Source organism: Trichechus manatus, unplaced genomic scaffold (assembly GCF_000243295.1).
Source record: "Trichechus manatus latirostris isolate Lorelei unplaced genomic scaffold, TriManLat1.0 scaffold00064, whole genome shotgun sequence".
NCBI classification, from domain to species: Eukaryota; Metazoa; Chordata; class Mammalia; order Sirenia; family Trichechidae; genus Trichechus; species Trichechus manatus.
In genome coordinates this window covers 14776226-14790643 of record NW_004444000.1, presented here as the reverse complement: position 1 = coordinate 14790643, position 14418 = coordinate 14776226, and the positions used below count along the sequence as shown (strand labels likewise).

At 44.7% G+C, this 14418-nt stretch overlaps 2 protein-coding genes across 3 annotated transcripts in view; one reads left to right on the top strand and one right to left on the bottom strand.

The window, feature by feature from the left end:
• The first annotated feature begins 458 nt into the window (after positions 1-458).
• On the top strand, positions 459-10433 carry TBRG1 (transforming growth factor beta regulator 1). Its single transcript, XM_004379368.2, has 9 exons — positions 459-816; positions 2274-2344; positions 3113-3345; positions 3924-4060; positions 4364-4510; positions 7899-7996; positions 8252-8362; positions 8750-8889; positions 9577-10433. Exons 1-9 carry the CDS (start codon positions 667-669, stop codon positions 9720-9722), a joined length of 1233 nt encoding a protein of 410 aa, XP_004379425.1. The 5' UTR covers positions 459-666; the 3' UTR covers positions 9723-10433.
• Positions 10434-13756: 3323 nt separating this feature from the next.
• Positions 13757-14418, bottom strand: part of SIAE (sialic acid acetylesterase) — a 49295-nt gene continuing 48633 nt past the window's right edge. For both annotated transcript variants that reach the window (XM_004379367.2, XM_023734093.1), the window contains exon 10: positions 13757-14300. In XM_004379367.2, coding sequence (XP_004379424.1) covers positions 14049-14300 — 252 coding nt within the window. In that variant the 3' untranslated portion in view covers positions 13757-14048. The remainder of the gene's footprint in view (positions 14301-14418) is intronic.

The window sequence follows — 14418 nt, the reverse complement described above, 5'->3', positions numbered from 1 at the left end:
TTGGAAACCCTATGGAGCAGTTCTACTCTGCCCTATAGGGTCGCTACGAGGAGGAATGGACTGGACGGCAACGGGTTTGGTTCTGGTTTGGGTATAAAGGAGAGAAAGGGGGAAAAGAAGCAGTACCCGCACTTGCGTTCTACTGCGTCCTACAATCCGGGCAGGCCTGTAGGTACGCAACGTGAAAACAGGGGTGCTGGAAACACTGGACGGGAAGGAGCGTCTAGAAGGGTTCGCCTCGCTTCTGTTTGCTCTGCCTTACCACTCCTCAGCTACGCCTACGCATGCACAAAGCGTCGTCTCCGGACGCCGACCCTCCCTCCACCCCGAGACCCGTCCTCGCCTCCAGCCCTCGCTCCCTCCTCCCGGGCCACGGTTTTAACCTAGAGCGCCACAAGCATCCATCTCTCCTGCCCCGGAAGTTACACGCAGGCTGCGCCGTTACGTAATTTCCGGCGGGACTTACTTCCGGGAAAGACACGGAAGTGCCGGGAGGTGCCGGCAACTGGGTTGGGTTAGGGGTTTTCTGGCCCTGCCTTCGGCTTCGGGCACGTCTCGGAAGCCGGTTTCTGGGCCTGGAAGGGACGGAGCCAGCGCTCTAGCTCGCTCCTCGGTCTGGGAGCCGATGCCGGCCGCGCCCTGGGGCCCCCGTAGCGGGGCCGGACCATGAGCCTGCTGGGCGGCCTCGCTTCCTCGCCGCGGGCCGCGCTGCAGTCCAGCAAGGCCAGGATGAAAAAGCTCCCGAAGAAGAGCCAGAACGAGAAGTACCGGCTCAAGTATCTGCGGCTGCGGAAGGCGGCCAAAGCCACGGTGTTTGTGAGTCTGACCGTCGCTGCACACCCTTCCGCCCGCAGACTCTCCGTCCTCGCGAAGTCTTCCCCGGGCATAGTGGCGGTGTTAATGCCGCGCTGCCCTGCGCCGTCTGCGGTCCTGCTTGTTGGCCTGTGTCCTTGCACAGATTACCTCATTTCTGTAACCCTGTTTCCGCGGCTTCGAGATACGTCTGAGAAGGAGACACTATTCTAAAACCGAGGAGAAATGCTTTGCTCAAGGGCGTTGTGTGAGAGCCCTGACTCCAACTTAGAAATCCTGATTCAGTTTCTCTCTTACTTCAGTACATAACCCATTTCCCAAGCACCCTGTATAAATCTGACCGACCCTGACCTTTTGCCTAAACAGGCACTTGAGGCTTTGTATAATTTCCCCCCCTTCCAACCTCGTTTGAGTCTTGGAGGTGTTTTTTTGCCGTTTTTTATTGTAGAGGCACTGAGTTGAATGAATGAGCTGGTTTGCCAGCCACAGCTTTGTATTAAGATACCCTAGCTTGCTCAAGCTTGTATCAGAGCTTGAAAATAGGGAGTGGAGCCCTTAAATGTCTTCCCACATCTGAATCAACCGCTTACCTCTTCTACCAAAAGCTTGAATATCTCAGCTTTTTTGGAAGCATAAGGAAAGGTTTGGAAATTAGAACATTCATTCCAAAAACATTTATTCAGCATTTGCTGTGTGCACTGGAGAGAAATCAGTAGAATTAAGAGCACTTGACATCTGATTGTTCCCTTTATTTCATCCCCTACGTTTTGAATGTACTCAAAGCTTGGAGCCTATGTTATTAGAAGGATGTTGGTTCTGTTAAGTACATTAAGAAGGTTTTGTGAAGAAAAACTATATTGTTTTAAAACAAAGTTTGAGGTCCCTGCTATGGAACATCCACACTGGAACATTCACTTCAGTATTGGTGCTCAGGAGTCATCCAAAAAGAAAGATGATACTTGAATACATGTATTAAGAAGTTCCCACTTAGTTTTTCGTCCTAAGATTCTTACTGCATGGGATGCTTTGGGTTAGGTTGGCTTTGTAAACTCCCCAAGAGTCAAGACACTTAGGAATGGACAGTACTTATAGTACTGGATTGAAGCATTCATGGATTTAAGTAGGCCCTTTTCTCTGCCACAAGCCATCCTCTTGGTTTTTCCAGCACAGTCCTGGTTTATACTGACTGTTCTGACATAATCATAATACTGTTCCCTTTTCACTCTCAAAGATGCTCCCTTTTGGGTGACAAATTACATAGTTATCCAACCCATAGTAGAACATGACTCCACCCACCTTTAGCTGTGGGTTTATTTATAGTTTGTCTGTAACGTAGAATAGCTCTTCCTTCTCACCTGGCAACACAGACTTTTTTGGTTTGAAATAGTGGATCCTCTTCCCAGCATACTTTGATCTTTTATTCATTTTACATGACTATGTTCAATTTTTTTTTTTTAAAGGAAAATGCTGCTATTTGTGATGAAATTGCTCGTCTTGAGGAAAAATTTCTTAAAGCAAAAGAAGAAAGAAGGTGAGCTGGCTTCACTTTGTTTCAGAATCACATTTTTGGTGATTGCTGTGGGGTGTGTTATTGCTCTAGGCAATTTTCTGCAGCGGGATTTCTGTACTGCACGGCCAACTGGCCGCTTGAACCCGTGGTTTGTCTTAGTCACCACGCTGGGTTGGACCATGGGAATGAGACAGCTCTTCTGTTCATTTTTCTGACAAAGCCCTCTTGCTTTATCTAATAAGCAATCTTTTTTACTCCCTAATTCTAAAATCCAGAAGATAAAAGAAACTGCTATTCATTCGACAAACCTTTTTTTCTGTACTACTACCCAGTGCAAAGCACCAAACCAAAAGAAACCCAAAGCCATTGCTGTCGAGTCCATTCCGACTCATAGCGACCCTATAACACAGAGTAGAACTGCCCCGTAGGGTTTCCAAGGAGCAGCTGGTAGATTTGAAGTGCCAGCTTTTTAGTTAGCAGCCAATTTCTTAACCACTGCACCACCAGGGCACCAATGCAAAGCTCAGTGGGTACATATACATACATAATTCATGATATATGCCCTTTAGAACGGTAATACCTTCCAGCATCAAGGGAGAGGAACCCTCCAGATGCCACAGAAATAAGCTACAGTTCTTAGCAATGGCTTTTTGAAGCCAGTAGACTTTAGTAGACTTCTTTTTCTGCATACTGTGATCTTTGCACACAGTTCTGGTTTCCCTGGTATTTGAGTAAAGTACTGAATTGAGATCAAACAGAAGCACACACCTCTGCCCCCTTTCCTTCCAGGTACTTGCTAAAGAAGCTCCTCCAGCTTCAGGCTCTCACTGACGGGGAAGCACAGGCTACAGCTCCTTCCCACAGTTCCGCTTTGCCCCTCACGTATGGTGTGGCCAGCTCTGTGGGAACTATACAGGGAGCAGGTCCCATTTCCGGGCCCAGCACTGGGGGTGAGGAACCATTTGGGAAGAAATCTAAGAAGGAGAAAAAAGAAAAAGGCAAAGAGAACAACAAACTGGAAGGTACCTTGCGGGGAGGGGACCAGTTGTCCCAGTGGCTTGAATACTAACCACAAAGACCTGGTACTAACCGATAGACACATACAGCCACAGACACACTTAAACTCGCATCTACTCCTGAAGCACCCCAAAAGCCCTGGGGAAGCAAGTGTATTAGAGCTGCTTTGGGTGGAGAAATTCCACTAGAACCGGTTCAGTGCAAAGGGAGCTGGCTGAACCCTCCCCCTCCCTGCATCCCCAGCTGTCCAGGTTGCGTTAGATTCAGTCTTTCCTAGAGGCAGGGAAATGGGCTGGGTGGCCTTTTGAGCACACTGCTGACTTGGGAAATTTCTCATCTTGCAAATGAAATAAGAGATCTCAAAAGGTATAAGCCTTTTGGCTGCTAAGTACTAATATAAACATTGGTTGCTGCCAGGTGGGCGGGTTAGAAAGATACTCAGGGCGTTGGGGAAGCGTCCCATGTGCCCAGTGAGTGTGCAGAACCAGAATTGGCTTGTTGTGCTTAGCGTTCACGTCAGTTGTTCCCTTACTCTCAGCACTGGGAGGGACCTAAAGTGGGTGACCCCAGATTTGCGTTTCAGTTCTGAAGAAAACATCCAAGAAAAAGAAAATGGAGGGAGGTGCTCGCAAGCTGGTTCAGCCCATTGCCCTGGATCCCTCAGGACGGCCTGTGTTCCCCATCGGACTGGGGGGTCTAACAGTATATAGCCTGGGGGAGGTGAGTGAGACCAGCGATGTATAGAGAGGAGAATCAGAGAAATATGGGAATGGGGTCGAGCCTTCCCTCCCTGTTCCCGTTAGCAGCAGCCCCTTGCTGATCCAGACAACCCCGGAAAACCTCCAGTCCCTAGGAGACCAGGTCAGTTTCATCTGCTCAACAACCTGTGTTCTTTCTGTCTCTCTCTCTGTGATTTGAGTCACTCTTTGTAGCTCCAAAGTGGCTCTAGAGGCTACCACAGTAACCTGGACTTCTACGTTCTCCAGTGGCCTCAGTCCCAGGTTGGGGGAATCTTTGTTACAGATCATCACCGACCGACCTGGCTTCCATGATGAAAGTGCTATCTACCCCGTGGGCTACTGCAGTACTCGAGTGTATGCCAGCATGAAGTGCCCGGACCAGAAGTGTCTGTACACCTGTCAGATCAAGGATGGCGGCCTGCAGCCTCAGGTACCCACTCTGATAACTACGTCTCTCCCCCGAGAACCTTCTCTGTGCCAGGTGCTCTGTATGCATTACTTACAAAGTCAACACCTGACACCTTACAAGGTAGGTGTGGCATGATCGCCATTTGGGTCACCCCAAGGTGCAGAAGGAGCCCTGGTGGCCCAGTGATTTAAGCGTTTGGCTGCTAACCAAAAGGTCACCAGTTGAAATCCCCCAGCTGCTCCTTGGAAACCGTATGGGGCAGTTCTTCTCTGTCCTGTAGGGTCGCTATGAGTCAGAATCAACTCGACGGCAATGAGTTTGGGTTTTGTTTTGTTTTTTGTTCTGTTTTTTTTTGGTAAGGTGCAGAAAAGTGATCAGCCCTAAGTCCCACCTCCACTAATAAGTGGTTGAGCTGGGCTGTGAATCTGTAATGATTCCCAGACTGGTGCCCTTTCCCTTGAACTGTGCTGTCTGATATCAGCACTGTGGCTCCGTAAGGTCTTCTCAGGCCTCCTTGTCTGTGCAGTGCAGGCCCACGCTCGGGGAGGATTCGGTACTCTGCCATTTCAGGCTGGATCCAGAAAAGGAGGCAGCAGGCGAACTGCCTGTTGGTGTCTGGCAGCACATGCCTTTAAGGACCTGGGAGTCTTGACTTCTAGGATTAGTCAACACCTTTGTTCATCCTTCTCGGTGCCAAGATTCGAGGCAGTGCCTTTTCCCCAACCATCACCTCTGACAAAAATAGGCCATTTTCAGGATTCCCGCCTTCACTGTCTGATGACATTACAGATCACTAGAAGATTGGCCGGAAGGAGGTAAAGGCAAAGTAATCAGGAACCTTTGAGCAGAAGCTCGGAGAGAACCTGAGCCTGCCTGACTCATTTGGATAATATTACATATTACATCACTCCGATCCTGGTTACAGCAACGTGACGTGCATCTGAGCGGTCAGATGACCTTGGTCATGTGGCAGTTCTCTTGAGAGAACACTCAGCATGGTGTGCTGCTCAGTATTGTAGTAATATACAATATTTATAATAAATACTGAAATTCAATGCAAATCTCATAAAAATTCTAGTAGAATTTTAATGGAATTGACAAGCTGATTAATTTCATCTGAAAAACAAAATGCTAAAATACATTTGAAAAGGAAAAAATCTGTGAGGCTTTTAGTTTTCTTTTTTAGTTCATTAACCCATGTGAACATTATTTTTAGCTTCATTGCAAGCTAGGGAATCTAGCTTTAATTTTTTTCCCCACTAACGTCAAGTGACGCCTTTGGTATACACTAAATACATAACAATACTTGGATCTGTTTTCAGACAACTCTATTTCATTGATCTATTTTTAATTACCTGAGCTTTATAAGATGTTTATAAGTATGTTAAAAGTAAATGCAAAAGTACATTTTTATAATTTTAGTGTGAGGTGAAAAGGTTTTCTTTAGCAAGATGTGAAACCCAGAAGCCATAAAGGAAAGCAGTAACAGATTTGACTACCAAAAATTTAACTATCAACCGTTGAAGTAACACTTCTGAGTGACCAAAGACATGTAATCAGAGTTAAAACTCAAGCAACAAATGGGAAGAAAATACAGTAAAGCCTGCGAAAGCCAGAACCTGTGTCAGGCAGAAACCTGTCAGAGAAGGAAAACTCCTGTTTTTTCCACTAACAGAGAGCTCTAGAAAAGTGGTAAGACCGCACCCTCTCGAAGGCGGAAAACTTGCGAGACCCAGAGAAACAGGGCAGTCCCATCGAGTTCCAGCTCTCACAGGTTTCACTGTATGAACAATAGATTAATATCCAGCTAAAGTGCTCCTGTGGAATAAGAAAAAGCAGTCAGATAAAACAGGCATTTCAGAAACAGTGCAGATGGCTGGTAAGAGTGAGCCTCACTAGTAATTACCCACTGCTGTCAAGTCGATTCCAAGGCATAGTGATCCTACAGCACGGAGTAGAACTGCCCTAGGTTTCCCAGGCTATAATCTTTACAGAAGCCACAGTTTTCTCCCGTGGAGCAGCTAATGGGTTTGAACCACCAACCCTTCATTTAGCAGCTGAGCGCTTAACCACTGCATCACCAGGTAATTAAGGCAGTACAAATACAACAGAAAATGAGATCTTATCTTCCTCATAGGCAGTCACAGAGATTGACAATATCCAGTCTGCCGGGGTCTAGGAAAAAAGTATGCATTGGTAGAAGTGAAAACTGGTAAAGGCTTTGGAGGGCAACTTGTTAATATCTACCAACAATTTTAATATGTGTATCCTTTGACCCTGAATACTTGTAGGTATTCTAGTATTCCCTAGAGAAATGTGCCAGTGTGAACAAAGAGTTACATATAACAATGTACAATGCAGCATTATTTCCAATTGCAAGAAATTAGAAAGAGCGTAAGTACCCATCAGTAGGAGAATGGTTAAATAATGATATACCCACGCTGTGGAATATCACAGAGCAGTTAAAAGAAGGAGGTAGATGTATACATAATAACGCGAAAAGATCTCCAAGACCAAAGCATGACCTTTTGACCTTCCTAATTGCACTTTGCTAAAATAGAATAGTTTGCACACATTGCAAAAGGTAATTGCAATTGATAGGACCAGAACTAAATAGTAGAGTAGTTCTGGGATATTTGAAGATAATTGCTCAGTTTTTCTTGAACTAGCTGAGAAATATACACCATCTTAAGTCCATACTGGTTGAAATAACAAAACTCAGTAATACTACTCACAAGATAATTTATTATTGGTCTCTGAAATTTGATACAGCAAAATTGAATCAAATGAAATACCACAGAACAGTAGAAGAAACTACTCAGTAAAATAATAATGCGTATTATTGTAAAAATTTATAAGAAGATAATCCTTTTCAAAATAATTTGAATAAAGTGACATTAAACAATTGAAAACTTTAACTGAACTTTACTGGAAACTGGTCACGGAATAAAGGTATAGAGCTTGTTACAGAAATTCCTCAATTTCAGTATAATTTTGATGTGATAAGTTTCTTTTTATTAATAGTCAAGATACTTTGCAATTCAAAAATTAAAATCAAATGGGGGTTTACATTCAAAATGTCCTGTACTCCTTCGTATAAAGTAAACCAGAGACTATATGCAGAGTGATCCCATTTGTTTTAAAATACCATTTGTGTTTTGTACATAGAGATGAAGGGTACCTAACCTGTGAAGGGTACCTAACGAATTAGGTGTGGACCTCCGGAGAGCAGTCAGCCCAGGAACTGAAACAAAGGACTTTCACTTTTTACTTGGGTTTGTTTACATTTCTAACAGCACAGTATGGAATTGTTTTTACCTGTCACCTAATGTGGCACACATCAGCTTCAGATTCCAGAGCAAAGAAATATTTATAGTGGTATGACTTTCTGCATCTTCCTCTTTCCCAGTTTGAAATTGTTCCTGAAGACAACCCCCAGAATGCCATTGTCAGCTCTTCTGCAGATGTCTGTCATGAGGAACTGCTCAAGACCATACGTGCTTCTGCGTAAGTTGGCCAGCAGGCTGAAGACGGGCTGGCAGGAGCACCTTGGGTACAGGGAGAGCTGCTCGCTCCCTTAATGAGCAGCGATCCCTCAGCTTACAGAAACTTATCCTGCATCCTTCCGTCTTAGCAACTAAAGTCTCCAGAATATCCAAGTCTAGAAGGCGTTTCCTTTGTATTCATACCCTCACTCCATTCCTGAACCCCTTCTCATCTGTCCCTAGGCTCTCAAACTAAAACTCTCCCTCTGCTATTTAGGGGAAGGCTGACGCCCAGCCTGCTTCCATCTGGAGCTGACTTTTTTGGATTTTCTCATCCAACCATCCACAACCTGATCCAGAGTTGTCCAGGAGCTCGAAAATGTGTCAAGTAAGTGTGGTCACGTGTAGTCCCCTTAGACAAGCAAAGTGATCAGCTGGGCAGGGACCTCAGCTGTGAGTGACGCTTTGTTGGTTTATACGTTTCGTGAGCGTCTTCTGTTTGTGAGGCGTGCCTGCCTCTCACCCTCTGGACGGGTGGGTAGGAGGCAGTTCCCACCGCGTTCCATAATCACTACCATTTCCTGTGTGTAGCGTGAGCAGGAGGCTTGTCAGGTGTCACTAAAGAGACCCGCCTGTTTCCTTTTAGGTTTTTGTTAATATGTTTTTAGATAACATGGGAGAGCTAAAGAAAAAAATAGCTAATCCCTACGGAGGTAGGAATGGGTTATTATGGCTAGCCAACAGCTCTCGAGAAGGATTCCCTTTGATCCTGCAGTTACCAGTGGGTGAAATTTGATGTGTGCAAACCTGGAGATGGACAGCTACCCCAAGGACTGCCGGAGAACGATGCTGCTTTGAGCTTTGAAGCCTTTCAGAGACAGACCTTTGAGGATCAGAATGATCCCATTCTGCCAGGTATCTTTTAACTTAACCTTTCTAGTTGGACAGTTCGCCGTGTTTAGGCTCCCCTCGCCTCCTCACTCATAGCTGAGTACCCATAACATCTGGGCAACACGTGATATAAGCTTTATTGATTTAGTCGTGGGGAGTCCCGAGTCAGAGGAGGATCTGCTGCCCTGCATAGATTCCCAGCGTCACTCCCAGAAGCCACAGGGAATGCCTGGGATCACAGCAAGGCAGGGCACACTGAGAAACTAGAGATTCTCATTCTCTAGCCTGAGACCAAAGAGGGACTCCAGAGGAAAGCTTATTGTGCAGGGACCAGAATTTCAAGTGAAGTAGAATCCATTAGGTCGTGGCCTTGGCCCTGTCTGTAGTCCATGAATTCCCTCCCACAAATGGGCAGAGTGGTCAGGGATCAGGCATTGGGGTCAGATGGAACTCTGAGCTGGAAATAAGGAAATGTAATGAAAATTCTCACTCTTTGCCTAATGTGCTATATAACCCGAAGCAAATAACCTGTTCTAGCCAAGTTTTCTTCATTGTAAAATAAATACCTCTCCTCTCTTATCCAAACAAGGCCACAGTTGGGCTGACAGATGCAAGGGTGCTAAGGAATTGAAAAGACATGTATGTGTCTGATCAAAAGTCTCCTGAGATTCCCAGGCAGCAGCGGAACTTAAGATATTTTTTCCCTTCCAGGATCCTTGGACCTCCCAGAACTTCAGCCTGCAGCCTTCGTGTCTTCTTACCCACCCATGTTCCTGACACACGAGCCCTTGGTGGAGACCCACCTGCAGCACTTGAAGTCCCCAGTGCAGTGTAGCCCAACTCGGTCTTCAGACTGAAGAGGAAGGGGGCAGGCAAACATCTTCTTCATCCTGATGAATTTCTTTAACTTAACTTAAACTAAAACTTACAATATATGGAAGAAGGCAGCAATTCAGGAGTGAAGAAGATGATAAATTACCACATGTTATCATGGAGGTTCCCATGGTGACAGTTTTCCCTGGGAAAAAACTTCAGCTACTTTATTTTTAGTAATAAATATCTCTTGACAGTTCTGCTTATTTTCATCTTGTAATCAAGATACAATTTCTTTTGCTTAGCTGTGCCTGAGGTAAATTAACTCGTTTATAACCACAGGGAGAGGTGTCTGCTGACTCAGGAGGGAGACACAAGATTCTGACGACCCTCTGCCCTGATTCTGATACTAGTTCAGTGAGTATGAAGCCTCAGTCCCCGCGACCCCTCACGTCATTATCGTCAAAATCCAGTCCTCTGCTTACACCAAACTGGAAAGTACCGTCCTGGGTACTCTGCTCTTCCGCGTTCGGCACACCTTTGAGGCCATCAGGAAGGCAGTCTCTAGAGTCTCTTCTGTAACCTCTTCCACCTCCTCTGTGATTCCTTATTGGAGAAGGGGCTTTTGAGCTTAATATAGTGAAGCCACATAACAACACAGATTTATGCACAGTATGACTGAGGATTGGTTCCCACCCTCCGTAACCCTGTCATTTAATTAACTGCAGTAACATAACCTTTAGGAGTCTTGGTGCAGTGGTTAAGTGCTCGGCTGCTAACCAAAAGGTCTGCAGTTCAAACCCACTAGCAGCTCCACAGAAGAAAAGACCTGGCAATCTGCTCCCATGAAGATTATATCCTAGGAAGCCCTATGGGGCATTTCTACTCTGTCAGGTGGTATCACTATGAGTCGGAATTCACTCATTGGCACCCAGCAGCGTAACCTTGCACTCTATGCAACTGAATGTTCTGAACCCTACTCAGCATTAAGGTGGAGGTTTCTGTATCACCTAACCCCAATCTACAGCTCTCCCCAGTACCTCGTGGGATGCCTTAGGTGTCCACCCACCAGCTACCCAGGCTACTGCAGTTCATAAGTACCCAACTGAGGACAGTACAAACTGGATTTGCATGTTAAGTCATAAATCCGACCAGCAGAGGAAGGGGATCGGACAGCAGCTTCTAGATCACACCACCGTAGCCACTGTAAACGGTCAGAAACATTAATGATGCTTCATTATTGTCCTTTTATAAGTTTGAATAACTTACAATGCAAAAAAATAATAAATTTGCATAACACCAAATCAGGGGTGGGGGTTACTCAAAGCTGTGAGCATTTTAATGTTTGTCTTTTGTCCTTTGTTCTCTGCAGAAGTTGCTTGAACATATTTGCACTTACACAGAAATGACGTGCTGCTTTTCTCATATGACAAATAATCTGTTAGTCTTTGTAAAACATTAAGAGCCTCATTTTCAGAAGACATTGTAAAATGTTTTAAATAAATGAGCATGCTGTTCAATAAGTCTTCAATCTGTAGGCTTCCTAGAACAGTGTCTCTCATACTGCAGATCTCAGCCCATTAGTGGGTCATAAACTCACGGAGGCAAGAACTTCACCTTTTAAATAAAGCAATCAACATACTGGAATACATCACGTGTAACGAAGGTATTGTTTCAGGAAACATTTCAACCATAACGTCTATATGTAAAATACCACATGTATACACATGTATGGGGATACCTGGAGTAACGTAAAATGTTTTTACTTACGGATCATGGTTTTAAAAAAGCAAAAGGCTGGCAATTCAAATCCACCCAGAGGTGCCCTGGAAGAAAGAACTGGCGATCTGCTGAAAAATCAGCCATTGAAAACCTTAAAATGGAATACAGGTGGGGTCTCCACGAGTAGGACTCGACTCGATGGCAACTAGGTTTTCGTATACCTAAAATAAGACGTCTTTTCATCTATCAGATTGTTAAACAGATTTTTAAAATTTGACAACATCTCATGCCAGTGAGGGTGAGGGAACAAAGAGACGATACCTTGGTGGGAATCCAAATTGTTCAGCCCTTTGGGTGTTGAGTAAATAGGCTGAATTACTTTAACCCTGGTTGTAGGTGTCAAATTATAAATGTATATCCTTTAACCTGTTATTTCATGTTAAGGACCCTAAAGTAATCGTAGGACAAGTGTGTTATGTTCTCATGTAACGTTCATCCACAGTATTGGTTTACCAGTGAAAAACTGCAAATAAGCCCGTATGTCCATTAATAAGTAGTTGGTTAAAGTATGAAGCACTCTAAATATATATTCTGTTTACGTAGAAAAAATATTTTTCTAGAATAAGTCAAAAACATTACAAAATAGTACACAGTGTGTTAAATAATATAATCCAAACAAATCAACTGCATGTTTTTACCAAAATATGAAGTGTTTCTCTCCAAATGATGAATTTGGGAGAGATTTTCACTCGCTTATGTTTTTCTTTAGTGTCCACATTTTCTAGTTTCATTTTCAACCATGAAAAAATTTTTTTTCTGATTTGAGAAAATAAACTGACTTCCCACATTTTAAATTATTCAACTATTAACTTTCACATGAATTTTTTAAATAAATCCACCACACAAACCAGATTTCTTACACCGTGAGCACTAGGTTACTGGAGGTGAAAGGAACCTGGGCTTACAGTTCTTGGCTATCTTAACTGCCTCCAGATCAGAACAGCCCATGGGTACATGTGTGTTGGTGGGAGGCGTGGACAGGCAGGTTTTCCCAGGAGGCCAGATGCGTAAGAGGCCAAAACACGGGCGTTGACACAGTACAGCATCTCAGAGGAACCACAATTCCCTGAGGACTGCAGTTTTTTTAAGAACTCAAACCTTGGCGCTGACAGCTATTCCTGCTGCTTGGAGCTACCCCAGGACCTGTGGAAGGCAGGTGTGGACAGGGTGATGATGCTTCTCATTTTTCACACTAAGGGGATGAAAGCTACTCACGGATAATTTTATTTCTCATGCTTCAAAGGACAATTTACAAACCCATTCCTAACCCAATTTCGACTGGATGTAAATATATATACATCACTAATGATTATACTTCTATTTCCAACTTCCACCTACTAACACAGGTAACACAATTAACAAGGGCCATTAGCTGTTTGCGTCAATCAACCAACAAACAGCGTATGGTTCTGAATGGTGCAATCCCTCCACATTTGTCTCATCTGCACTATTTTTGTAAATGCTGCTGTAGCTTTACTTTCAGCCTCATTTTTTTCTTCCATCTGGATTATTATCCTTTTTTTTATAGTTAAACCTCTTACCTTTAAAGACCCTGGATTTATATTTCGTTCTAACCAATTCTACTTTCATTCCCTGGCCCCTCCTGTCACTGGACACCTACCACCTGCCTGTTCTCTTTATTCTTGAAGGCATCCCTTAGCATCTCCCGATCTGCCTGCTTTGACCCGGGTGGGTGGGTGGTTTTAAACACTCACATGATCATTATCTTAGATTGAAGGAACGGGATTGTTTACGGCTTAGCAAACAAATAGAGCTGTCTTCAATTACCTGAAAGACCACTGTGTTTCACAGAAGTTTCATGGAAGAAAGATTTCAATTCCACATAAGGAAAAACTGTTAGGAAGTTTAGAATGTAAACTTCATACGGAGCTCCGATACCTTGTCGGGGATTTTTGTAAAGGTCACATAAGCACTAGCTGATCTAGATGGTCTTTAAAATCTCTTCCAACTCAGATGGTACAGTTCCCGGTGAACGGGCAAAAGTTGTAGACACTCCACTCCCACTAATATGAGGGAAGTGAATGACATTCAGAGCCAATTTGTTCCTAGTCCAGAATTAGTCCAGTAGAGCCTCTAGACTAGCGGACACAGGCAAGCATGTCCGTTCGTTTAGTAGTGGGATTTTCACCTTCCACGCAGAAGACTAGGGTTTGATTCCTGGCCAGAGCACCTCACACACTGGCATCACCCCTCCGTCTGTGGAGGCTTGCGTGTTGCTATGTTGAACAGGTTTCAGCACAGCTTCCAGACTAAGACAGACCGAAGAAAGACCTAGTGATCTACTTCCAAAAAATCAGCCAATGAAAACACTATGAATCACAATGATCTAATACATAATTGATGTGGGGGATGACGCAGGACCCAGCAGCACTTTATCAAGTTGTGTGGGGTCACCATGAGTCAACAGCAACTTGACGGCAGCTAATGACGGCTCTGACTGGGAGCCATCCAGTGAGGCTTATCTATTAATTTACTTTAAAAGCAACAGTACTCATCATTGAAACCACTAAATGCCCAAATCCAAAGCACCCACCCTTATCTCCAGGATATGATCATATTGCCATAGATCATCTGGCATCCTTGCTGTGATGTCCAGGAGTCTGGTGCGTCATGAAAGCAACGAAAGGAGGAGCTGGCAGGGTACTGCTGGGGTGGTACAGGGGACACTGCTTATATTCGCAAGGCCATGTGGTCCAGGCATAGCGGAGAGCACCCAGAGTGCCATGACAAGGGCAGACGTCCAGGGCCAGGGTCCAGGTAGTGGAAGCATTCATGGGAGCTGGGAGCCAAGTGCACTGATGGTCACTGCAACATGAGATCTGGTAAGAGAGTCACAAAATAGCATGAGATCTGGTGAGAGAGTCGCGAAACAGCGTGAGATCTGGTGAGAGGGTCGCGAAACGGCGTGAGATCTGGTGAGAGGGTCGCGAAACGGCG